At 37.1% G+C, this 26431-nt stretch overlaps 1 protein-coding gene across 4 annotated transcripts in view; it reads right to left on the bottom strand.

Annotated features, from left to right (window-relative positions):
• Nucleotides 1–26431, bottom strand: part of THADA (THADA armadillo repeat containing) — a 164133-nt gene that overhangs the window by 58768 nt on the left and 78934 nt on the right. For all 4 annotated transcript variants that reach the window (XM_064648360.1, XM_064648361.1, XM_064648362.1 and 1 more), the window contains exon 30: nucleotides 3016–3131. In XM_064648360.1, coding sequence (XP_064504430.1) covers nucleotides 3016–3131 — 116 coding nt within the window. The remainder of the gene's footprint in view (nucleotides 1–3015; nucleotides 3132–26431) is intronic.

Genomic DNA, 26431 nt, shown 5'->3' on the forward strand with positions numbered 1-26431 from the left:
CATTTTCCTGTTAAATTTGAACTGGTTTTTGACTCATTTAAGATTAATAGTGAGTGCCTCTAATACTCTCTTTTCAAACAGTCACTGCACTACAATATTGGCAACATGCTAAATTAGCTCCTTACAAAAAAAAGCAGAAAAAGCAGATGAAGACCCATTATTTTTTCTTTATTATGTTCACTCTCTTTGCCTGAACAGAAAGAAGGTAAGAATGACTGTACACGGACCAAGGGTCCAGCCAGCCATCACCCTCTCTGACAGTGACCTGCAGCAGGAATATACCAAAAAGTTTAACAACATAGCAAGAATAAAGTGCTGGTTTACTGATACTCTCTACTAACATCCCGAAACCCACACAGGTGGCCTTACTCAGTCTCACAACTCAGTTGCCAAGCAACCTCCTAATACTCCTTTAAAACACGAAAAAGAGAAACCAACAACAAAACCCTCAAACCTCACCGCTGTTCACCTCCACCCAGCCAACTACAAACAGTAAAGCTGCACACTGAATGTGGGAGGCTAAAACTACCAGAAAATGCCACCTATTTCAATATCTTTTTGGTTTGGTTGCTTGGTTTTTTATATGTTTGTTTTGTTTTTTAAATTACACCACACTGAATACATTTATCTCAAGGAGAAAGTTAAGAGGTGAGCAAATTATCTTGTGGATATTTTATTTGCTTTTTTAGAGTTAAGAAAAAAAAACAAAACAAAGAAAGAAAAAAGAAAACACATCTTAGTTCCAAGTGTGCCTAAGGATCTATGGCTGTACAGACTCAGCAAGACTGATAATGTCCATTAAGAGACAGAAACTCTTTTTGCAAATTTTAAAAACCCATTGCTTTAAGTTAGTGTTGCAAGCCTGTATGCTCATAATAAAATAATTTACTATCTGGGGAGAAAGACATTTTAAAAAACTCTATGCATAGTATTAACTGCATAATGGAGAATGCAACACTGAAAAAGAGGCTACAACAAACTGACAAAATAAAAATGTGCTAGACAGGGGGTAAATATTACACATACAGCTGTGGCTTTTTACAAGGAAGTGGAAGAGAAAATACATCTCTTAAGGAAAATACCTATACAATGCACCAGAATTTCATAGAGATAACCTGAAAACATCTCCTTTCCAGAGATGATAAAAATAATAATGATAATAAAAAGTCACTAGAAAAACAACGAAAGAGTCAGTATTAATATTACTGATGTATTATAAGGGACAGTTCTGAAAAAATACTTTGAAAATGTAGAATTTATTTAAAATCTGTAATGATCAGAGCCTGGCTCTTACATATTTGCTTCAAGAGAAGGAGGTTTGAATTATGAAGCTTGAGTATTTTTCTACTAAATTGGGTCTCCGGTGTTTGCGGGTTTTTTCTCTTTCTAACAGTATCAATGGATTTAATTTAGTTACATAAATTACCATTCTCATTTAAAGCCTTAAATATGCTTATGCTGAATCAAGTCAACAGATCCACCAAATCCACCACGACATCTCCAATCAGGCAGAAAGCAGATGCACAGGAAAGCATAAAAACAGTGACACTTGCCAAAACCTCTGTCTCAATCTTTAAGGTTGCTGATGAAATTCTTGAGCCATCTGTGATGTCTACATACTCAGTAACCTCACTGGACTTTTTTTGCATGACTCTCTTAAATCACTGGTTAAAAATTCAGACAGGTTTTAAACCAAGACTATCTTATATCATGGAGTTCCACAGCTAAACTTAAAATTACATGAAAAATGTCATTATTTTGTTCCTTTACCTCTGCCATCTTGGAAGGGACACTAATTTCCTGTTCCTTTTCTATGTGACTCATAGAATTAATTTTTTTCCATGTCATCCCTTAGTTGTTCCTTTTCCAGGATAAAATAAGAAATCTCAGGCTATTTAATCACTCCTCAGGTAGAAATTGTTCTATACTTGCTGTCAGTCTTTATGCTGCTTCTGATTCCTACTGTATCTTCTTTGTGATTTACACAATATTTGAACATACAACACAGATTAATATACAAACATAGGTGTGTTTTCTCCCCTCTTGAGCTTTACCAAGAACCAGAGTGATTTTTTTCAAACAAAAAATCTGCTCAATCAACTGTTTCATTCATGAGCATCAATTCACAGTTATCTACACCAAGTTTTATGTGCCATATCATCACTCTCACACTTGTGTAATTCTCAAAGATCAACTCTATCTTGATTACCCGAACTCAGGTAACACTGATAGAAGACTTCTCAACCCACTAGACACCCCCCTTCTCCAAACCACTTATGATGTTGGTTTTGATGATCACAAAGAGACACAGGTTTTATCAGAGATCCACACCAGGCAGTACTGGCCTGGCAACCTCACTCCACGCTGCAAAATGTAGAATATTCCCAGTCATCTATCTATGCAAGGACTTATGCTCTTTGTCCACAACAGATTCCTTTCAAGTTTTGGGAGGGAATTCTCACAGGTAGGAACTCTCAAAAGCAATTGATGAGACTAAGTAGATTTCAAAAAAAAAAAAAAAAAAGAGAGAAAGTAAAGAAAGTTCTATGTAGGTCACCTCAAGATAGATGAACTTATGAAAAATGTTTCCAAAACTATCTTGGATTGTTTGTGGACAGCTAAATCCTTTTGATAGTTTAAATGATTGCTATGATATTTTCCTACTAATTTTTTTGAAAGGTCAAAGTCAGAAAAATAGGAACATAAAAACCTTGTACATGGGCATATTTTTCTTAGTCAAGAAGAAACAGTTATCCTCAAAGTGTCTGCTTCTGTAGGAATTTTCATTCACGGGTTTTTTTTCTTTAATGACTGAACTACAATGTTTTTTCATCTTTACTTTTTAGATAAAAATCATCTTTGTTAAAAAATCAGCAAGCCAGTAAGGCGTCTAAGTTTTACTCTAGAGAAATAAATGTGTCGATCTTGCTAAATAAAAATAAAAAAATCAGCCAAGCCTTTCATATGTTAGTAAAATATGTGAATAAATCACAGATATTTTTTGTTTTATCTTACCTTTTAGCCAGCCATAGTTTGGTTCCCAAACACGTAATGATGTCAGTCAGTCCCTGCTGAAAGTCCAAACTAACAAACTGCTTTGATTCTAAGTATGACTGCAGCAAACGAAATACCTAAATAAATTAAAAAAAAAAATTAAAAAAAATTCGAAACTAGAGTTTGTAGCCACTGTTCTTCCTCCAAATAACCCTAAGATGAAACAGCCACCTGAAAAACGAACAACTGTTACTCAAGGAAAAATATATATTCATTTAGCCTAACAGTCAACAGGATCCTTAAATCCTTAAGTTGCCTAGTCTTTAAAATTCACTTAGTAATTGAACAGCAAAGCATAAAAAGTGCTGGAAGATGTTAATCTCCATGAAGTGAATGGAAGGCAGCAGGATGAACACTACTCCTCTGGCCCTTGCCAACTCAAGCATCTCTGAACTTTCAACTTTCTTCTGGTGCTGCTGCTCACCAGTGCCAGCACAACTGCTTGTGGAGCTCGCTGGCAGCTTGGCACACTGGATGGAGTGGGGCTGGTTGCATCATACAAGTACAACCAGGGAGACAAGGAAGGGTCTTAAAAATACCATGAAGGAAAGAATTCAAGAAACCAGAACAGAAAGCACAACCTGTAGCTTTCTGGTCAGACAGCTAAAAAGTTTCTATTTAAAAACACCCTTTGCTATTTAAAAACAGGTTTTTCCAAGTAGAATTGAATATATCGAAAAGTGTTAGGAAAAAAAAATTAGTTAAAAAAAATGTAGAGTCACCTAGATCATAAGCATGAAATGATACTATTGGACAATGAAAGAAAGCTGACACCGACTGCACGGTGGAGAAGGACTCTCCAAGCCCATCCTCTCTGCACGTGGGAGAGGGTGCATGACACACACTTCTGACACAAGTGACAACATCCATATAATGCCACTTAGTTTTTACTTTTACCATTAACATGCAAGTGAACAGAAAACACCTGGATGAGTTAATTTCTACATGAAAAAACATGGAGATAAACAGTGCAGTACTGAAGCCTGAAGGGAAAGATCTTACTCAGGTTTAGGAGTTTTGCACATATATGCAGTTTAGAAGCTGGAATGGGAGGAACAGGGTGATAACACTCCCTCCTCCTTTGAGTTACAACCTCAAAACCTGAAATTCTGTTTGCTACACAGGAAAGTTACATTGATAGACAAGGCTTCTATGCAAATTGAAAAAGTACATCCACCATTATTTACTGAAACTGGCCACATGCAGAATTTAGGAAGCTTTAGCGGTGTTTATCAGATCATTTCTGAAAATACATAGAAGAGCATTTTATAAGGAAACACTCTTTAACATGTCAGAGTATTAGCACTTCACACTTGCAAAGTGACAATTTAATGACTAATGGATCAAGCTGGGGCCTTCACTTCACTTTGGGAAAAGAAAAACCTTTGTATCCAGATTTTAACATCTCAGACCTTGGTTTCCCACATTCCAGCTGTCACTTGCTCCAGGGGTTATATTTTTTTGTTTGTTTGCTTGTTTTGGAAACACAAGCACTGCCACATAGCATTAGCTTGACACAATTTCATCTGGGTTATTTTTTGTGAAATTATTCAAGTGGAAAAACAGCTGCAGACATGTCAAATAAGCACGGAAACAGAAGAGAAGAGAGTCAAGAATACCTAATCCATATAAATGTTGAGGCAGGCTCTAAACATTCTTTGATGAAACAAATGCCTGTTCAACTGTTCTAATCCTGAAAACAGCCAACAAAGCAGATTCCAAAATACTTGTATGCAACCTCCTTCAGTGTTTCACCCTCAAAATCCAAGCTCTTGAGGTAAGGTGTTCCTCTCCACTCCCACCCTTGTCCTCACGGTACACAACTGTTCTCTGGACACTATTCAGTCAGTCCAGATTTTTTCCTAGTGAGGTACTTATTAAACACAGAGATCCCACTGGGGCCCTTTGACAGGAACAATGAAATAAACTCTCATCTCCTTTTGTTAGCAGGTGCGCTGTGGGCAAGACACATCCTGGAAAAACAGCTTGTGCTCCTTTTTTTTTTTAAATCTTGTGAAGTCCTCTGAACTGAACATCATTTTTTTGATGGTATCTTTCTAAAATGGCCTTTCTGAATTTTGATCTTTTTCTACAAAGCACTTCACAAAAGTGCGAGCTTGCAAATATTTCAGAGTGTCACCAGAGATCTTTACCTTGAATATTCTTCTTTAGTCTGCTCTTGTCTGTGCAACTCTCTGCTTATTAAAATAGTTTATGTAAGTATCCACTCAAATTAGCCTTCACGAAAACCAACGCACCAAGTTGCCACTACTAATAGTTTCTCTGTATTTTTTATGGCTTGCCCTTAATGTCTGTTAAGTAATGGACATGACAGAAGAAAAAGAATGACAAAGGAAAATATATAAGCAAAGGCTCTTCTTACTGCCTTTTATATCCACTGCTAATTGAAAACCATTTGGTGCCTTAACCTTTCCGATTTTATTCTTCTGTGCTTGTGTTCATTTCCAGGAATGAGAACAGATTTACCTCTAAGCAATAATACAAAATCTGTTTCACAATTATGAAGGGGCTATCATATTTTTCCTAGAAGCTTAAATTAATTTAATCTCTTCAGCTTTGAAAACAACTCTCAAAGTGCCTCCCACATAAAGACAGGAAACCTAAGTAGTTTGATACTTCAAACAAAAGGTCTTGAAAGAGAAAGGACTATGTATACTAAGGAGGTCAAATTTGTGGATTTAAATTTGTCCACGTAGGAAATACAGTACTGAAAATGCAATCAAAATTCCTCTAGAGTTGATTATCTATACGAACCATATCCTTTCAATACTATTCAGATGGTAAAAATCACAGTGCACGAGCCATATTTAAGCAGTAGAATCAGAAAGTGCAACACATCCAAGAGTTTGATGCGCTTCCGAAAAATGCTATTATCCATCAAAAATAATGCTCAACTACAGTTTATCCTGGTTTGACTTTTGACATATTCAAAATCCTGATTTTCTTGTTATTTCATTGCAAGCCCTCTATCATTTATTCTGGTCGCCTCACCAAATTTTAGAGACCTAGAAAGCTTTCCCACAAAGGAATTCTTCTTTCAGCATGAGATTTTAGAATGCCTAAACTAAATTTGAAATTGTAATTAACATCAGCATGTTTTATTCAAAGCCCAACTTTATGTAAGCAAAAACCAGAGGCAACCAAACAAGGAATCTGTAAAAGTTAGCTTCAGTAGTGCTTCACTTCCATCATGTGTGACACATCACTCTTTGGCTTCCATGTAGCTTCCATGATCTAAGACTACAAAAGCCAGGCAATGTCCGCATGAGGAGGTAGCAAGTTTTATGAGACTGTTTGATATAGATAATAAAACAGGCTCTCCAGCACATGGCTGGAAAATTCAGCTCCAAAATTCTACATGATTTAAAATCCTCTGCTAAATTCCTCACACATAAATGCAATGAGGTCATGGTGTTCTTTGTGTATGTGACATTGTTTGTTATTACACCAAGGAAATACATTAATGATTTTTTTTCTTTTCAAAGGTAGTTTTACCAAAGATTTGCACTAACTGTAGAGGCAGGTTTATGAAGACTTACCAGTTGACAATGATTATCTTTAAATTTGACATGAACTAAATACCAAGAAAGCAGCCTGAAAACATCTTTGACATGTTCAGAGTTCTTTTCATACGACTCAAGATACAGCATTCAAGGAATTGTCTGCAGTTCTGTGGAATCCTGCATTAAAGATAGTGAGTTCATGGACACTCAAAAACATTTTCTTTCCCTAAGCAGACTGCTCAGGAGTCAGGCTAATACACCAACAGGACTGCAGAGACTTCCCATCAACCTGGGGAAGAGTTGTTAAAATAGTGCAAGCCATGGGAAGTCCAGATACTTGGATATATAATGGGCAAATGTCTAGTGCTTGACCATTCTGAGACCCTTTGGTCCATGAGGTTCTACTAAATCTGAGCCAGCATGTCTTAACCTGCTGCAGGTAAAACCACCTAGAAGAAGACTATTTAGTGCAAAATAACACAGGAAAAAAACCCAAACAAGTCCCACCAAGCTCAGGTGGGACTTCATCCTAATGAGCAAAACCCCAGGACCGAGCATGTCAATGAAACTGTGTTCTGCTCTCCAGCCATTCCAAGCTTCCAGTACCTTCCTTCCCCCTCCTTGGCGTTGTTGATGCTTCACCCTTGTTTTTCAGCTGTAGAAGCCTCAAGAAAATGGGAAAACGTAGAGGAGGATGGGGGATGGAAAACAGCACAGATATCTTTCTGTCCTGTTCACATCCATCCCCCACCAAACAGCAGCCTTTGGACGCAACACAGACTTCTGTGTCGCCCTGTCGTGATATGAGAAAGTTGAGCATTTTCTTTGTACCCTAGCAGGCCTTAAGACATAACATCTGCTATTTTCCAAGTGTTCATTTTGGATGATCAAGTGAAAAAATGCACATTGCTTTTTTAAAAAAACAAATACTTAAATGATTAGACATCAGCTAAGTCAAAAATATAAATCACGAGAAGCAGGAATAGACATTTTTCTCCCCCACACCAACTTTGATATGATATGCAGCAGATCATTATCTTTAGCAGCTCAGCATATCAGCTTGAATTGCTGTGAAATACACAATTAAAATAATGAAGCAATGCAATGACAAAGGAAACTCCTATCAAACACAAAATTTACGAAGTGAAATTTTTTTTTATGCCAAGAGAGCTCTCCTGCATACATATACAGACACTGTAAAAATATCATAACCTCTTAATAGTCACAAAGTTGATCTAGTGTGACACATTTTCTGTCTAACAAAGAAAAATTAACATTTCATAGCACTAGCAATAATTTTATAGGAGGAACTAAGGTTTTCAAAATTTACAACAAACTTTTAATTTCAGACATGAAACAGTGATTAAGTGGATACTTAGTGTACAGGCACACATGTTTGTATTTGAAAGAAAGCACAGCCTTCAGCATGTTGCTGCACAAAGTGCAGCAAAAACACATTGAAGGTTATACAGTTGCACACTTCTCAATGAAGTAGCAACATTAAACTTTTCTCCCCTTAAGATGACCTGAAGCAATAAAAACCTCTTCATAAATGCCCTCAGCTCTGTTTGGATGAAATTAAGTATACAGTACTAATATTCACATTCCTAAGTGCAAGACTGAAACAATGCTCCCAGTGTTCATTTCAGTGCTTATTGAAAAAGAAAAAAAGATCAACTGACATCACCCTAAACTTTACATTCTCAGCATAGATCCTTTAACTCCCTAAAAAAAATATAAAGAATACAGATGTTTCACCAGCTGAAAGAAAACACTGTGTAAATACTGAGCTTCGAAAAATATGCTACTCACCAAGCTGTGAAGGTTGAAGTAACAAGGAAAACCAAAAAGGGTGTTTGCAAAATGGCAGCAGTAAGGAGATTATTGCACTAAGCTAAACATGGTTCTTTGGAATTCTTCCATCAAAAGCTTTTGCTTAAGTATTAACATGAGAAAACCTCAAACAAGATTTTTCTTTTCTTCTCTCATTTAAAGGCAGATAAAATTTTATTCTTGTTCTATGATAAAAACAACTGCCAAGTTATCTCTGTATTTGGAAAATTAGGTCCAATTTTTCATTTTCTTTTTACTACAACCATGTAGATAAAAACTGGCAAGCTGTTGTGACAGGTGAAGGCATTTTTATTAGGAAGATAAAAAGTTCAAAGTTATAATAATAAGCTCTAGGGAAAAACAAGTCCTAAAAATCCCTTTTATTCTTAAAGATGAAAAGTGCCAGTGTGGTAATTACAATGGGACTAAGAACATCAACTTCCACCCCCAGTTTTCCAAGATGGGAGAGTTTCTATCTGCTTACCTTCTGATATCATTCTGGTCTGTTAAAAAGTTGTATTTGTGAAAAAGAAATATAGTATTTTATCATAAGCAAGTATGGTATGAACACAGTCCTGGAGTTCATGCTGCTCTCCCAAACAAAAGCAGCCATACACATTGCAGAGTAATGCTTTAAAATTAGTCTAGAACCACAGCACACAAATGTGCTGCAGCAGGCAGTGCTTGGTGGCACTCCTGTGCCCTGTGTCCTCACGGCTATGACCCATCCTCTGCCACACTGAGGTTCAGCAACTGTGTGGATAGATCAGCTCTATTACAGTCATTAAAGCTTTTCTTCATCTGAGGTATCGAATTACGAGAAAAGTTTTTATTCATTGTTTGTGGGAGAGAGTAAATACCCTGAGTTTATTTCCACACTTAAATGACAATATATTGAAGAGCAATTTCAAATATTTATCAATTCTCTTGCCATCCCCAAATAGATGTGTTAGAAAAGTCATCATTCTTCTCATAGTCCTAGATCGTTTAGATATACCAGACTGTTACAGGCATCACCCCCTTTGTTCCTACCACTTATTTTCTTTGAAGTCTTTAATTTCATGACAGTAATTTCAGAACAGATCAGATTATTATTTCTGCCAAATATACATTATATGATTGTCATATATGACTACTATATATGAATATTGCTTCCTTAAATTTGTTTTTGATGGACTAATAAACTCTGAAGTTCAGATATTTCCCTTTGCAAATATTTTTCTGAAAACTGCATAAATTTTTTTCTTCCTTTAGAGCATCAGCTGATTCACAATTCAATTTTTCAATAATTTTAGCTTTGTTTTGTCAGCACATTTCATCATCTAATTACACAGTTTTGCTTTATTATTAATCAGAAATTATTGCATTTAAATCCTTCTTCCAAATATATCCATCAAAATTCATAAAGCTGGGTTTATATATGAATTAAGTTGTTTTTATTAAAATGAAGGCAAGCATGGTATGATTAAGAAGTTGTAAAATAAGGTTTGAAAACATCTAAAGTCATGAATAAAAATATGATACTAGTTAACTCTGTATAACTGAGCAAGAATAACACAGCTATTTAATAATCTGAAAATGATGAATGTGCCATAACTAATGAAAGATGGAAAATGCTAAAAAATAGCAAAGTAGCTCTCTTCTCAGCAACAGATATATACCCTAAAACATCTATTATTAAAAATGTGTTCTTAAAACTGAAGATAAGTTCCTGCTTTTGCCTAAAACAAGCCAACAAATGTGAAATTTCACAGATCAAAGTTCTTGCAACACAATTTTGCTAGGTTTTTCCTTCAGGTTTTACTTCCTATTTTAGTCAGGGTAAAACTGAATTTCAGCTTAAACTTTGTGTATGCAACTGAAATTTTGTATTAGAAGAAAACTAAACAATGAGAAGTTTGCTGCCAAGAAACTTCAAATTCTTTAGCATTACTTACTTGAAAGACGCAGCTGAATTTTCTCCTAAATGTACACAGTTTGGCTATTCACACAGAAACCTGGTATGACATCTGACTTTATAATTATTAGGAATTTTTACCATTAATATTTAAGATACTTTTTAAGGTATCACTCATCTTATTACTAAAGATACATTTGCAGGGCAGAAAAGCCCAACCAAAAGACCTATGAACAGACCAGCTGATGAGAAAACAGAAAACCCCAATAATCAACTGCACTAAGAAGAGGCAAATCTGCCCAATGGGTCAAAGAAAAGGCAGATCTGACTGGGTCTCACACACATCCTCCTAACCAGCTAGCTTGACCAGAGATGAAAGAGGCTACTGTGGAGCTGGTGGCATTTCCATTCTCTGCAAACATACCTATTATCTTCCCACAGCATTTAACCAAAACCTGAAAGTGTAGAGAAAAGACCACACCAGACTGTGCACTGAAAGCAGTTAAGAATTGTCCTCAACCTGTATTTCTGATCAGAACAAACAGCAGGAAGGATACAGTGAAGTCTCTTCTTCCAAGTCTATACCCTGTCATCCTCAAAGGATATAAAGCTACACACACATCCCCCCAACAGCATTTTTTCCCCTCTTCTTTTTTGGAGGTGGCAGTAAAACAATTTGAAATTATTATTTACTAGCTATGTCCTTATAACACAGTTATCCTGTACATGTCCACATGGAGACAAATGCAAATGAAAGACCAAGGTACACATTCTTGTTTACTGAGGGGTATTTACAATTAGGAGGCATATTAAAGGATACAGCTACCCCACTGACACTGTAAGCTGACATGTAAGAGACACAGCGAGTACGAACATGTTTATCAAGAGTGCTCAGAAATACACTGCCACTTGACCCCGTAGCTCTGGTGGTTTCAGCAGAGGTGATCTCCTGCCTCAGGAATGTCTGCATTAACACACAAGCTGAGAAAATAATTAAAACTAAGCTATATCGATTTGATACTTTTATTTCCTAAATTCACATTATAGCCTAAAGTGAAGTAAAACTTGCAGCTCCAGAAAACAATTTACTTCTCTCAACTAATGATTTCAAACCTTCAGAAATGAAAATACATATACAAGTCTTTCTCTAACAAAAGAAAAACATTCAGTATTTTTAAAGTCTGAGGAATAATTTGCCACATTAAATGTCCCAGTGCAGGTGGCTATAACCATGGGAGAAAAAGAAAAAAAAGGTGGTGCTTTTCAAGGTCGTATTACACCTTCCAAAAGCTTTTCCCCATTTATACATTAAGTCAGTCATAACCTGTCACAAGCCTCTGCCTATAAGGATCAACTTTCCTTTCCATAGCTATTTATTTACAAGCATTTTGTCACTGTTAATGGCTCCATTTGCATCTGAGAAATTCAATATTACCAAATGCACTCTTTTTGGCTGAACTCTAAGCCAACATTACAAAGCCTGCTGAACTTAATGTAACATTGATTGCTCTTCTATGGCAGGGATTGCTGCACCTGAGTGCAAACAATAGGGAAAATGTCCCTCCCTTACAAAAAATTCTCACACAATTAGTTGCAGGTAACAACAGGGGCATTAGGTGCTACAGCTATGCAGATAAATCAAACACCATCCATGTTGGTGCCCAGGCCCCCGGACTCAAATGCCAAACTCCTCTGACATAGAGCAACACAACTGAACACAAGCAGAACTCACAAGAACTTTCCTCAGTCAAACTTATCCCTATAAAAGGGAATATACAACTGAAACATGCAATAAAAGTAACTTTATGTCTAGATATCATAGTTAATGTGTGGTCTTAACTTGCAGATAAACTGAATTCCAAGAATACACATTAAATACGAGTTCAGCTTTACAAAGGCAGTACATAGGACAACAGCACAAAGGAAGGTGTGTGTGTAATGCAAACTCTATTTTCTTTTTTTTTTTTAATTACAGTGACATCTAGAAATTAATTCTTGTAAGAGGATCTCACTGAGCTGTAACATGAGAGGGAAAAGACAATCCTCAACCAAACAGCCCTCTTATATTCTCAGTCTCATTGTACAAGACAGCAGCGGTCATCCACAGGTGTATGTGGACTCAGCCACTTCCCAAGAAGGAAGATCACCTGAGATGAAAGAGGACTGACTTCCTGAAATACACACCTCTTTACTTCTTTTCCATGAATGACGCAGAATTAAAGCTTTTACTTATGTAATGGCATATTGTTTCTCAACATGCTGTCCCCCTCTGATATCGAAAAAGATTATTATAGAATAAAGTCTTGCAGGCAAGGAAACAGAGAGATTTTCCAATTTATTTGATGCATCCCAGACATAGACTGAACTTAGATCCTTTAAGTTCCAGTTCACAGATAGTAGGCATATGCCTGAGAATTTATGTGGGGAGAAAAAAATGCCTGAATTATGCTTTAAGTATACTTTTTTGAAAGCACTTTGCTCTCCAGAGAACATAGTAGGAAGAATACCTAAGTGCCAGTAAGATGCAGACTGGATCACCAAAACTGCACAGAAAATATCAACAGTATTTCCTAAGGGTTCATCAGCTTTGGACCACTGATCTTCCCGAAGTTTTTGAAACCATGAAGTTCAGAGAAACACAGACAACTCGCAATGAAGTTTAAACTACAGCAAATACATGAATCATGCTGCTGCTGAAGCTCAGCAGATTTTTGCCTTACACATATGGGCAAGCTATTTATAAGTTTTCACTTCCCATCAGGCTCAGCATGATGTCAGCTTACAATAACAAGTTAATGTTAATGTTTTCCAGTAATTTCCACAGTGCCATTTAACTGCAAGTGCCCTAGCCAAGGTAAACTTAAGGGCGAGGAAAGGGCTAACTGCATAATCATAGAACAATATTAATGAATTTTGCATCTCTGCTTTGAACGCTTGGAATTCTACCTGTAATGTATTTCCCTTTTGTCCCCAAAGTTTAATCTCACTAGTCAGCTCATTACATCTCCCCCAAACAGCTCAACTATTCTTTCTGATTTTAATTAGTGACAAGGCTTCATCGCCTTGTGGATTTTTTTCCCCGAGACAAACAAGCATCCTACGCTATCGCAGAAAGTGCCAAACTCAAAGCTATCAAACGTTTCCTGAACTCCAGTAAGCTCATACACTTTGCTTTACAATCAGCAGCACCATGGCAGATGAACGCTGCCTCTGCAAATTCGCCAGCAACAGACAAGTTCCGAAGTAAAACGATGAAATTTGCTGGGGTTCTTTTCTTCAGTGGAATTAGAAGCTCATCAGAAAGATCTGTTCTTTATTATTATTTTTCCCCTTCTCTGTTCCATGCAATTGGTAAGATGAGTTCTTGACATAAGGAAATGTAAACAGCAACAGTTTTTATGGCAGAAAAGTCTTTTTTTTTGAAAAGCAAGTTCTTCCAACACTTTCCCGTACTCATGACCACCTTCTTCAATACTTGCATATGCTTGCCTTTGATTCTATTATCCCAGGAGTACAGCTCTCTCACTGTCTCTAAAAACAGTTCTAAGAACAGGTTTTTAGAGCTGCTGTACCTTAACCCTCCACTCGGCTTTGCATATTGAACTGCACAGAAGCTGCCTCCTGAACACAGCGGTGCCAATGGCAGATGTTACCATGGCCACCACTTACCTGTTCAACTCTGCATTCTGCTGAAGTCTGACAACTTCAAACATCCTACCCCTGCTCTAATGAAAGCCAACTCCCCATACCCTTCAGTCACGAGTTCGGTCAGCAGAGGCCTGATATTTAAATTGAGCAAATCATACTTCTTTTTACTGAAATGTCTCAATCATCAGCTGACTTGTGGCAGCTGCAACACCCAGCAGCAAGAGGTGGGTGCAGATCAGCTGCATGTGGACTGCTGTGCACAAGCTGTTTGCAGAACACAAACCTACACAAATCCTCTGCCATTAAAGCCTTAAAACTGGCAGTGAGAGCAACAACTAGGCAGTGCACCCATTTCACCAAATGCCAGATTAGCTCAAAGCAGCTGAAAACAACTATGCATCAGGGAAAGAAGGGACTATCAGGATACTTCATTGCCTTTTTCTTTCAGATAAACACCAAACAAGGTGATAAGATATCTCAACGGGTTCTTCACTGTGTTATCCCTGCACAATCAGTAGTTTGGTCTTCACAGTTTGGTCTTGCCTGTGTTCACATCCACTCAGCACTCCACAAGCTGTGTCCTGTCACTTATGTATATTACGACTGGCTGCAATTGCAACAGCACCCACTTAAGTCAACAGTTTTTTTTCGTTAACAGATTAAACACTTTCTTTTACTACCTTTGGATAAACTAAAGCAGAATCCAGGGAGATCTTGGAGTTTAAAGTCACTTCACAGTCCAAATTTGGCAGAACAAAAATGAGTGGAAGCCACACTGAATGGCTCCTCTTCACACAAATCATGTGCATCTCCATTATAACACTGTCGATCTTTTAGCGTCCTAGAGGTGTCTGTTCCATACCCTGTCCTAAATGCTGATCACAAAATATCCATGACCTTGGGCATCAACAGATTACGCCAGGGATTGATATTGAAGGATCATCCCATAAACCAGCATATTTTTGGTTTTTAAGCAGTACAGAACTAAAACCACAGTATGATTGCTTCAAATAAACGTAAACACTAAAAATATTTCAATTTGGCAAAAAAGACAATAAAATTATTTAGCAAGGAGATGTCAGAAGTTAGGGAATCCATGGAGGTAGTTTAGAAGTCTGCTTAAAATTCCAAACAATTCCATGGTTTAGCTGCACTTGGAAAACCAAAAGAACTTTGTCTGAAACCAAGTTCCCTCTTTCCCTTTCCAAACACTGTTAAGCCTTTTCTGTGCACTTGATCAGTCTTGTTTAACCTTACAATACATTAAAAATGATCAACTAGTTGCAAAAGGGGAGTCCACATATTTATTTACTTACTTAATGTTAAGGAGGATGAGTTCTCTCCTAGTAAGTTACAGATAACAGTAGAGTAAGAAGGTAAAATAGTAAAAAGGTAAAATAAAATAGTTATTGATGACATTATGGCTTTCACAACATATACCTGTGAAGAGATGCCCTACATCTCTTCACACAAATGCCCTACATTTGTATACAAAACAGTAGCAATACTGAGTACGAATGTTTTGTATTATAAACCATGAAAGAAATTAAAAATTCCTCAAATTTATCACCTATTTCTCTGTTTTAGTTACTGTACAAATAGGACCAATATCATATCTGCCACGCAAAATAACCCATTTTATTCACAGGAAAACAGGTTAATTAAAGAAAGAAGACCCAAATCAAGTTTGTCTAATTCAGCTCTAAGTCTGTGACAACAAACACCTAGTGCTCACGACATCAAAACCAAATGGCATCGTCCGGGGACACCTCTGAAGTGCTTTATGCTTGTATAATTGCAACACTGCAATTGTTTTGAGGATTTTTGTGGCTAATCTTGGTGATGTAATTCTATTCAATAAAGTTGTTTGTATAAAACCCCAGGGATCCTCCATGTAAATAAACCCCTTATAAACCCCATTCATGTACTGACAGAATGAAAAAAATATATAAATGACTCACTCCCAACTTCTAAGCCTTTCTTCCTGTTGTCCTATCTAATCTTTATAAATATCACTGAAATAAACTGAATTAAAAGATAATACTGAGATGGAACATAAATTCTTCCGAACGGAAAAGTCTGATGGAAAAACATTAGCAAGACTCAACTAGTCAAAGATTTGATGGAAAAAAGTGTTTAAGGCTATGGTGGTTACAAACATCTCTTTTTCTGAGGAAATCTGATAGCCTACTGCACTCAGAGTTAAAAAACCCAAGAAGTTACTGCTATAATAATTTCAGAGCTGGACATGATAAATTTAAGAACATTCGCAGCTTGACTTAGGAAATATTTAGGATGAGATAATTTTTTTGGACCATGTGATTATGGAAGTCCACAAATTAAAATTTACACAAAATTAACTTCTTGTTCAACTGTTCACAAAGTACCACATTATACAATGTTGAAAATTCTATTAGTCCAAATGTTATTAGAACTATTAATTCTTATGTCAAATTGGATTTAAATGACAATGCTGTATACTCAACGTATCTGTCTGAAAGTCTTTAATGGAAAATAATTTTTTTCCTATCCATGAGCACAACAGGGCTTTTCAGAAAAATTATGAACATGAAACAACTCTAAGCATTTCAATACTTTGTAGTTGCATTTCATTCTTTAATACTGTGTATCTACCACTGTTACCAACAGTTCCTATTTTGTTTTAGAGAAAACAATATTGTGCTTTTATTGCTAAAAGCAGTATGAGGTTTCAAAGATAGCACTTTTTTCCTCCCTGGTGATCACTGAGTACCAAGAGGCCATACTGTAATAACAGTATTACCTCATCAGTTCCTAATATCTACGGAACTTATTTTAGTTTGATTAATTTTAAAATAATGTCTTACAATATGATAATTAAGAAGTATAAATTATTGTCTCAAAACAGCAAATAAAAAAACCAAGTACTTCTATTGCTGGAAGCCCTTGATGCACTTCATTCTTTTTATGGTCACTTTTAATACAAAACTAACTAGTACCACCACAGGGGTTTGAAATCCTGCCTACTCAACAAGGCTTCCATAAGAGAGAGAGCAGTACCCAAAGGTGATGACATCAAGTCCCTTCCTTTTGAAATGCTTCAGGACTTTTTATGGACTGTGGTTTTATGCTTCAAGACAGGATACACACATATAGCATACATTTCTTATTAGAAGTTACATCAGGAAACAATGACTAACAACTCTCTGGTAACAGGATGTATATGTGAGGAGTTACTGTGTCCATCTCTACATTTTCAGGCTTTTTTGGAACTGGGTAGTATTCACTAGATGGGAAAACAGCAGCATCACCATAGCACATACATATTTTCATGTTGATATTAATTACTTTTTTATTAACATAATAACCTAAAAAAGTATGAAGTATGTAAGGTGTTTCATATAACATACTAACAATATGATTTAAAATTTCTCCTTTGCCTTGAGTTGACCTAGTTTCAAAAGTGACTTCATTCCAAAGAGCAAAGGTTCTATCTGGTATTTCTTCTGCCATAAAATCATTCAATGGGTACAAAAATCAGAATGAAAGAAATATGTCAAGCATGAACTCAATAGCTCCACCTATATTTCCTAAGAAAAAAAGTGATCATTGTTCTCTTTAGATTTCCTGTTCTATTTGCAAGTGGTGTCTGTTTCACCAATGAAACAAGACAGTCAGCAAGTCAGAAAAATAAATGAAAGATTTCTCGCAATTTGCAAATATAAGATGAGTACCTCACAGGCATTTTGTTTGCTATAGAAGTGTTTTTAGGGGAACAAGAGAAGTTTGCAGTTGGCTTTTCCTGCCCTAAACAGGTTTTTTTTCTCCCTTTAAGAACAGCAACTTTATATTACAAAGCTAAACAAAGGCAAGCATTTGGATTGTTGAAAGGAAAAAAGGGTGCTAAGAAACTTCAACTATACTTAAGTCAAACTCAATATAAACTATAAATGCTCAATATCTTTCATTTAGGTCAAATGTTTAAGTGTTGAATTCATAAGTGACTTCTCAAAGTAAAACAGAAGGTTTAATACTGTTGGTGCATTTGCACAGAAAAAGGACAAATTTGATTTCCAAGGTTTAAAGTTTTCCCAATCCTCACTTCTGACACAAAGAACTTTCTGCATCTACAGAATACCTGTGTATATTTGAGAAAAAAAAATTAAAAACCATTGCTTATTTTTCACAATAAAAACAGGACAAAATGAACAACTACCATATGGAAAGGTCACCTGCCAAACACAGATCAAGACATTCACTGTACATGCGAAGACACACTGAATCTGAAGTGTGCACCTCTGAGTAAACTCAGTATACAGATACATTTGGGCTGCACTTCTGGCAGCACAGTAATGACCCCAGTGCAATAAGCAACAACATACCAGGACAGCCTGTACTCCTTTAAGAGAGGACGCAGTCCAGAACAGAGATATGGAGGAGCAGGCACCTGAAACAAGAGCTGGCAGGAGTGAGCTGATAGTGAGGGTGCCAGGAGAAACAGAGAGATAACAGAAGCACAAGCCTGACGAGCAATGAGGGAGGATGGAATACAAGCACCTGCTGCTTATCATTCCTTCAGAACCCTTATTCATTCCTTGCTTGCTTGAAGCTGTGTGGGAGATTTCCACACTCCCAAACATCAAGGAGACTCTGATGAACCAAAGACAAACTGGCATCTTTTATGAAGGAGGGAGCAGACAAAAGGAGGGATCCTGAATTTAGAAGTGATAAATTTAAAAGCATCCATATCACCCTGTCAGCATCCCCCTTGCCCTCTTCTGCAGTTAGACCACACCTAGGCTGTTTCCAGGACCTGATGAAGACTCTGCACGGTATTTCAAGAGCTGTCTGCAGCTCCACTGGAAGCCACATTTTTTGAAGACCCACAACTCAGAATCCACATCGTTCGTTGAGTGTTTTAGCAGCCATCCCTCAGAACTGGGTGCATGTTGTACTAGACAGTGGAAAACAAGTTTTCTTTCAATAGCACATTGCTCCCCACATCACCCCTGACCTAAAAGCAAAACACATAGACAGATCCTTGCAGCAAGGCACTACTCCTACTACTCCAAATAAACCCTCCACCACTAGATATGAGTATAACACAGAATCTTCTTGTTAGTCCTGCACCCACAAACTTTCTGTCCCATGTAGTTTCTTTATGTCAGTTAAATTTCTGCACAATCCTTCCTCAGCCTGAATATCTAATTCCCATTCTTTTCTGGCCTTTGAATAAACAGCACTGGAGGAACAAAATCAGAGGAACACATTTCCAGAGTATGACATAGTTCAGATTCAGTCATTTAGAACATGATTAAAAAAACATGCTTTAAGTGAAACAGCCATGTGGAAAAAAACGTTCGTAGAAAATTTTAGCACCACAACAATAACTACTTCAGAAATGCCAGTATTCTAAAATAATTAAATTAATAAAGTCAAGAAAAAATAGTAGTACTGCAAGAAATGCCTGTGACACAAACATTAAAAAAAAAAAGGTAAAGCAGCTAACATGCATTAATCTTGTTTGAAGACAGAAAAAGTACACTACGTTACTTCAAAAAACTTGATTCGTGAACACTCTGAAATTGATGTGCACACACTGAAGAAATGTCTTATTCTTGTTTTATTTTGTTTCATTTTCTTAGATTTCTGGGTTTTCCCTCCTCTATTCCTTTCAATTTTTTGTTCCACTATTTGAGATTCTTGCATTCTGGCCTTCAACATTGCTAAGTTTTTACTGAGTAGTTACCCGCTTAAAACCACTGGTCCCTCTTCCTTCAGTTCTCCCATCTAGCACTCTTTTAAATGCTGATTTTCCCAGCTTTCTTCTCCTTTTATGGAGGATATTCTTCTCTTTGGCAAACAAGCTGAGAAAGCTTCCAGAGACCATAGCAGTCACTTCCCCCATTCTGAAAACACAGAGCATAGTAAAAAGCCCTCACTTTTCATAAGTATTTTTCATATATCCTCAAGTAGTCAGAACTAATCATGCAAGGGTATTTTTAAAAGTATATCCAGGAAGTGTATTCAGGATTATCTCTTTTCTGGCTCTGAAAGTTTTTAAGGACATGGTTCCTAGATCAAAAATAAAGGAAAAAAATCCTATGCGGGTGGGATCGAAAACATGTTTTTGGAGATGAAAAATGAGCACCATGAAGTACTAAATTAATCCACTGCACCACCTAGGAGAATATTATATCTTCAAGTACACTTTACAAGTTTCAACTTTTCCCTTCTCAACTGTAAAAACATCCTCTGCCTGTGACAGAGTGATAGGATTGCCTTCCTGACTAATCATGAGGGATACTTATAGATTCATAATACAAAACAGGTGCAAGAAATATGCACAGAATTGAACACTTAAAAATTCAGACTTCAGACAAGTTCAATTGCTGTTCTGGGAGGTCTAAATCAAGTTAGCCAGCCAGTGCCTAGAACAGTTCAACCCTCTTCAGGAAGATTTAAGTAATAAGAAGTAAAATACTGTGCCAACAGTATTTGTTTCTAACATCTCCATCATCTAAGAACTAAATAACTTACCCATTGTGAAAACTATACCTAGAAGGAGGATTTATCCTTAGTTTAATCCTAACATTGAATAAAAATTGTTTTATATAACCACATTTATATACAGTGTTTTTAGTCACTGCACATTTATCCAAGATATAACTAGAGAAGCAAGATGACCACTAGTGATGCTTTGTGGCTGTAACTGAACACCAGGCAAGATACCTCAAATGGCCGCACACACAGGCACCCCAAAATCTCTGCTAGTGGGTTGCAGAAGCTTTTATACATTAAGGAGTGGAACTAGGTGCACTGGATCAGGGAGGCCAAAACATTTGCAAAGCAACTGCTTGCCATACTCACATCAACAAGTGTCAAAATCTAGGGTGCAGGAGAGAGGGAAGCAGTGCATCCAACAAGTCACCCATCTCACTGTACAGAGGGGGCAACTGTCATGCTCTCCCTGGCACAGATCACAGTAGTCATCATTATAGCTACCTCTCAATTTAAAATAGCAGCACCTTGTTTTACTAACTGATGAATGTTGCTCATTCTATATTAAAACCATGCTTTTTTTACTTCAAAGATATCAGCCTAAGGTTTATAACAACAGCATCTCTGCATATCCTTAGTTGTTGCAGGAAGAAACTCAGAATGATGCAGAAACAGAATGAAAAGACCTAATAGAGTTGTAAGAGCTGCCTAAATCTATGTCCTTTTGAAAACTGGTGACATGTCTTAGGAAATCAAGAGATAATATTTGGGAGCATTACTAACTAAAGTTAAAGCAACTTCAAAGCAATGTACAACTAGCAGACCTGACCAATGAGCAGTACTAAGTGTTTTTTCTTGGTCCTTTTTTTTAATTAAAAAAAAACAGCTGAAGGACAACCTCTGGCAAAATCTTATCAATTATTTTCTTTCAGAGACTGCCTCCTCCCATTCTTGGAACTCAGTTGCATTCATAAATATAAATCTTGTCCTCGAATACTTACTGCTTCCTTGTATCCGTGCACCCTTATGTAACAGTTAATATGAATTTACAACACAAAGAAATGAGAGGACTGTTCTGTTGTTGCCAGCTACATATAAGTGAATGTTTTCAACCTGACATCAATATTTCTTTTCTCTTTGTACTAATCTTAAAAGTAAGGCTTATCTTGAACACTAAAAACTGAGTTTAGAGAAGAAACAGCTGAAAGGAAGTTTCATTGGAAAACATTTAATTTTAGCAGGTTTATTTCTTTGATCTGTAGATAATGCAACATTTGTTTACTATATTAAGTTTTTATAAGCCAACATTGAACTGCTACACTTCAGACTTTTCTGCCAAGACAAGTAAAATGTAATTCACCATAGTCAATGTTTCTGTGCTACTGAATAAAGCCAAGTAAACAATACACTACTTCCCCATTCATTCTCCCAAACTCTAGAGAGCCTTTGTCTTCAAAACAAAACAAGAAAAAAATATGGCCACTGAAAACCCTGCTGGCAATTCACATTAAGGATTTTTAGGTCAAACTAATGAATAGTATACTTCTCTCTTTCACCCAGTTACATGGACCAGCATCCAAGAATGACCTTCAAAATGTATTTGACTAATCTGTCTCCTGTTGTATTCTCACACCCCAGTCACTAGAGTCTGTGGGGTTTTATTACCTATTCAGTCTTGTAATAAGGAAGGTCCAGTGACTGCTTGCTCACTCTTCTTCATGCATCATTCTTCTCTGCTTTATTTTCAAATTATTTAAACTGCCTTTAGTCCTCAGAGTAAGGGTCCAAATATTAAACTCATAAAACATGGGAGTGATCATAATCTCAAATACCTAAAACTTGACCTTGCTTTGGAGCAACTTAAAGTTTAAAATCCTCCTCCTTTCAAAAGGAAGGAAAGAGACATCCACATTCATTAAGCAGGCTCTACTTTCATAACTTTCATGAACAACAACCTATCTTAATACAACTGTGCCAGATAATTAAACCAACATATTGATGTTTTCATCATAAACTGTTTCTTTTCATCGTACAACCACGTACTTAATTTTTATCTTCAACATAGCCACATCCATACATTTTTGGCTTAAGAGTACAGTAACCTAAGACAGCACATGCAGATGTCCCTCCAGCTGCTTGGTCTGTCCTACTCTTTTTCCTTGGCTTATGCTATTAGTCCTTGCTGGAAGCAGCACACTGACTCAGACAAATCTTTACATGACCCAGTATGGCTATTCTGAGGTTATGTTCTTGTCCTGGTTTTCTTCCTGTTTTAATCAAGTCTCCAACCACCCTTTAAATCACTTCTTTCATCTTTAAATCACTTCTTCCAGCTCTCCATTAAGATTTAAAACATCAGCATGTCCAAAGAGTTGATATAGATAATTTAAATTTCTACCATTGCACCAATCTTGATGCATTCAATGAACTCCACAAAGAAAAAAAATACAAACAGTATGTAACTTTCATAGTGTTCAAGGCCAGTCTGGATTAGGTTCTGAGCAATCTGGTCTAGTAGAGAGTGTCCCTGCCCATGGCAGAGGGTTGGAGGCAGATGGTTTTTAATGTCCCTTACAACCCAAACCATTCTATGATAAAAGCCCCGTGCAGAAAAACCCAACATGCAACCATGCAGGCTTTTTAATCAATTTTTTTTCTTAACACAAGGATTCTACGTTCTTTCATTTTCAAGTATTTTAAGAAAGATGGGTCTAATTCCATAGAAGGCTGAGATTCCCTGAAAAGTAACTGCCAATTTCTTGTCCCACTGAAGTCAGCAGGAAGTTTAATCTTTAAAATTAATGTTAAATAATGTAAAGAGTTATGAAGTCCTCTATCTCCTATTAAGTCTAATTTCTGTCACATGCAATTGACTAAGTCGATGTGACTCAGTCTGTTCTTTATATTTGAGAGAGATACAACAGTGCTGCTTGTTTCAAACACAAAACAAAAAAAGGTTCAAAAACTCAAACCAAAATTCCTTGCATAAGACTTTGCATTCACGTGCCAAACAGATTTGCTTGAATTAGTGAACATAAAAAACCAAACTAACAAACCCCTCCAAAAAACCCCAAAACTAATTCCCCACACACACACTTCTTTGAGTTAGCCTAATGCTATAATACCAATTTAGCTAATTCAAACTACAGAATTTTGGGGGAAATTCAGTGTGGAGAAAAATTGAATATTAAGCATAACAATTTGTGAAGAGCAACTGACTGCTGACTGATGATACTCAAAACATTGAATAAATGAATTTCCATTTTTATCTTCATGAAGTTTTAACCCTGCAGGAAAGCATAACAAATTCGCTGTTTCATCTGTTTCTTGCCAGTTATATTTTGTATGTCTTTAAGAACAGATTCTCGAAGAGAAGGAGATACAGTTTTTCTCTTGCAATGAAAAACACTGGCATATGCTCAGGGAACAAATCTCGGGATAAATCACTAGGAGTGACAAGGTAATAGTAATAAGTGGGAAGACGGTAGTGAGGAGAACATAAGCTACCAGCCAGGCCTCAGATAAAAAGAGGGGGAATAGAGAGAAATCCTCCCAGGAACAAGAACAGACCAAGCAGAATTTCTGTGACTTTGAGTTACAGTAGCGACCAAACCCAGTCACAACAGGAAGGATCCACTTGCAAGGACATGACAGACCAGCAGAGGGTTTCTTAATTTTATTCTACGCAGTTGTTCAATTGCTTGTACAAAGTACCACCAAAAATGTAAATGCTTGTCACAAACAAAGCAGCTTCCAGACAGGAATTGTTCCTCAATGATATGTGCAGCTAGAACTTCTATGAAAAGCTTAAATTTGGACAGTGCAATCCACCTCCTGATGGAGGGAGCAAATAGAGGCACACTTAAGTAAAGTCATGTAGTTCCCTCCATATATAAGAAGCAAATGCTGAGGGAGAAGTCACTGAATCCTTCTTCCTCCTAATCTGTGCCCAAAAGACCCCAACAGGAATGCAAAAAGCTCTCCAAATAGAATGGACAGATAAGAGAAGCAAAATTTTTTGTAATGGTTTGTATCCCAATCTTAAGATAGACACTGTTAGCATGTAGTTATAAATCCACACAAGACCTCTAGAAAGTAGGTTAGCACCTTCAACATCTCAGAACAAGGCACAGACAAGTTACATGAAAACACAATGCCTCTTTTAATAACTTCCATTGACCTAATCCCCTGTGTTCTATAAATACATAACTGTAGGCTTGCCAAAGTGAATGTGAAGAAGATCAAACTGATAACATACAAGATAATGAGTCAATTTATGTGCAGATTCATTCATTTGAAAAACAAATAAACATTAACAGTAATTACATCTGCTCCATGATTAATGGCAGCTGTCCAATGAATTGTTCTTGATATGAACAGTATGTAAGGGTATATTTTTCCAGTATACAAATGTGAAAAAGATTTCTTGAAACTAATGAGTGCAGAACTGTGACTGAAAGCTCCACTCACACTGCTGCTATTCTACTGCTCCAAAACCAACTGGATTCTCAATCTATGCACATCACACAGCCTTTGAAATCCAGCATCAATCATGTTAACTGATTCTCACAAGATAAAAACAAAAGCTGAAGTTTAACATCTGCCTTCCTTGGCAAACCAATCTGAAAGTTCATGCATTTGGGAGCGTTTTGATCCTCATAAATAATCCACCACCAGATGAATTGAAGGTGCTGCCTCGTTTTCTGGACGAATCATCTTAGGGTCCCTGTAACTCTTCTTTGTGTCAAAGCACTCAAAGGAGGAGGTTATAGAATTAGAGAAATTAAGAGGTTTGTGTGCAGATGCAAGGTTGTGATCTTGTTGGGACCATGGAGACAAAATGCAACAGCTGATATGTTTGGTGTAATGCAATGAAGGGATACAAGTTCTTTAGGAAGGACAGGCCGGGAAGATGAGAAGGTGGGAATTGACCTCTCTGTGACAGAAAGCTGGAATGCACAGAGCTTTTCCTGGGGATGGAGGATGAGCCAGCTGGGAGCCTATGGGTAAGGACTAAATAGCAGATCAGTATAGGTGACACTGCAGTGGGGATCTGCTATAAGCTGCCAAGCTGGGCAGAACAAATAGATGAGGACTCCTACAGACAGCTAGAAACAGCCTTGTGTTTTCAGGGCCTGGTCTTCATAGAGGACTTCAGCCCCTCTAGTATCTGATGTACGACCAACACAGCACAGTGTAAGCAACCCCAGGGCTTCCTAGAGAGTACTGATGACAACTTCCTGACAAAAGCAATCGAGGAAACAATGACAGGTGCTCTGCTGGACCTCATACTCACAGACAAAGAATGACTGACTGAGGATGTGAAGGTAAAAGGCAGTCTTGGCTGCAGTGACCATAGATGATGGAGTTCAGGATGCTGAGAAGAGCAGGGCAAAAATCAAAATGACAACCCTAGACTTCATGAGAGCAGATTTTGGCCACTGACTGGATCTGCTTGTTAGAGTCATGTGGGATAAGGCCCTGGAGGGATGGGGTCCAAGAAAGCTCAAGTGCAGTCCATAACAACAAGCCAGAAGTCAGGCAAATACCCCAGGGGGCCTGAATGGATAAACAAGATGCTCCTGGACAAACTGAAACATAGAAAGGGAGTATACAGAAGGTGGAGGGAGGGACACATAACCTGTGAGGAAAAGAGGGACACAGTCCAAGCATGCAGAGATGCAGTCAGGGAAACCAAAGCCCTGGAGATTAATCTTCATCTCAATCTATATTAGTAAAACCCATGGTTAGGAATAACACAGGCTCAAGCTTTCTTTCCCTAGTATGCCCAGAAGCCTTCTTGGACTCTGTTCCATGTAAAGTGTAAGTGTACAGAACATAGTTATCAAAATTGTATCTAGAAACTGTTCAAAGTTTCAATCAGTTATTTCCAATCCAAGTAAATTCATGTTTATAATATTTAATTGCTGATCTGCAATAACAATCTTAAAAACTAAATTTACATCAAAATTTCATTGTTTAGACAAGACCATCT

Source organism: Pseudopipra pipra, chromosome 3 (assembly GCF_036250125.1).
Source record: "Pseudopipra pipra isolate bDixPip1 chromosome 3, bDixPip1.hap1, whole genome shotgun sequence".
NCBI lineage: Eukaryota > Metazoa > Chordata > Aves > Passeriformes > Pipridae > Pseudopipra > Pseudopipra pipra.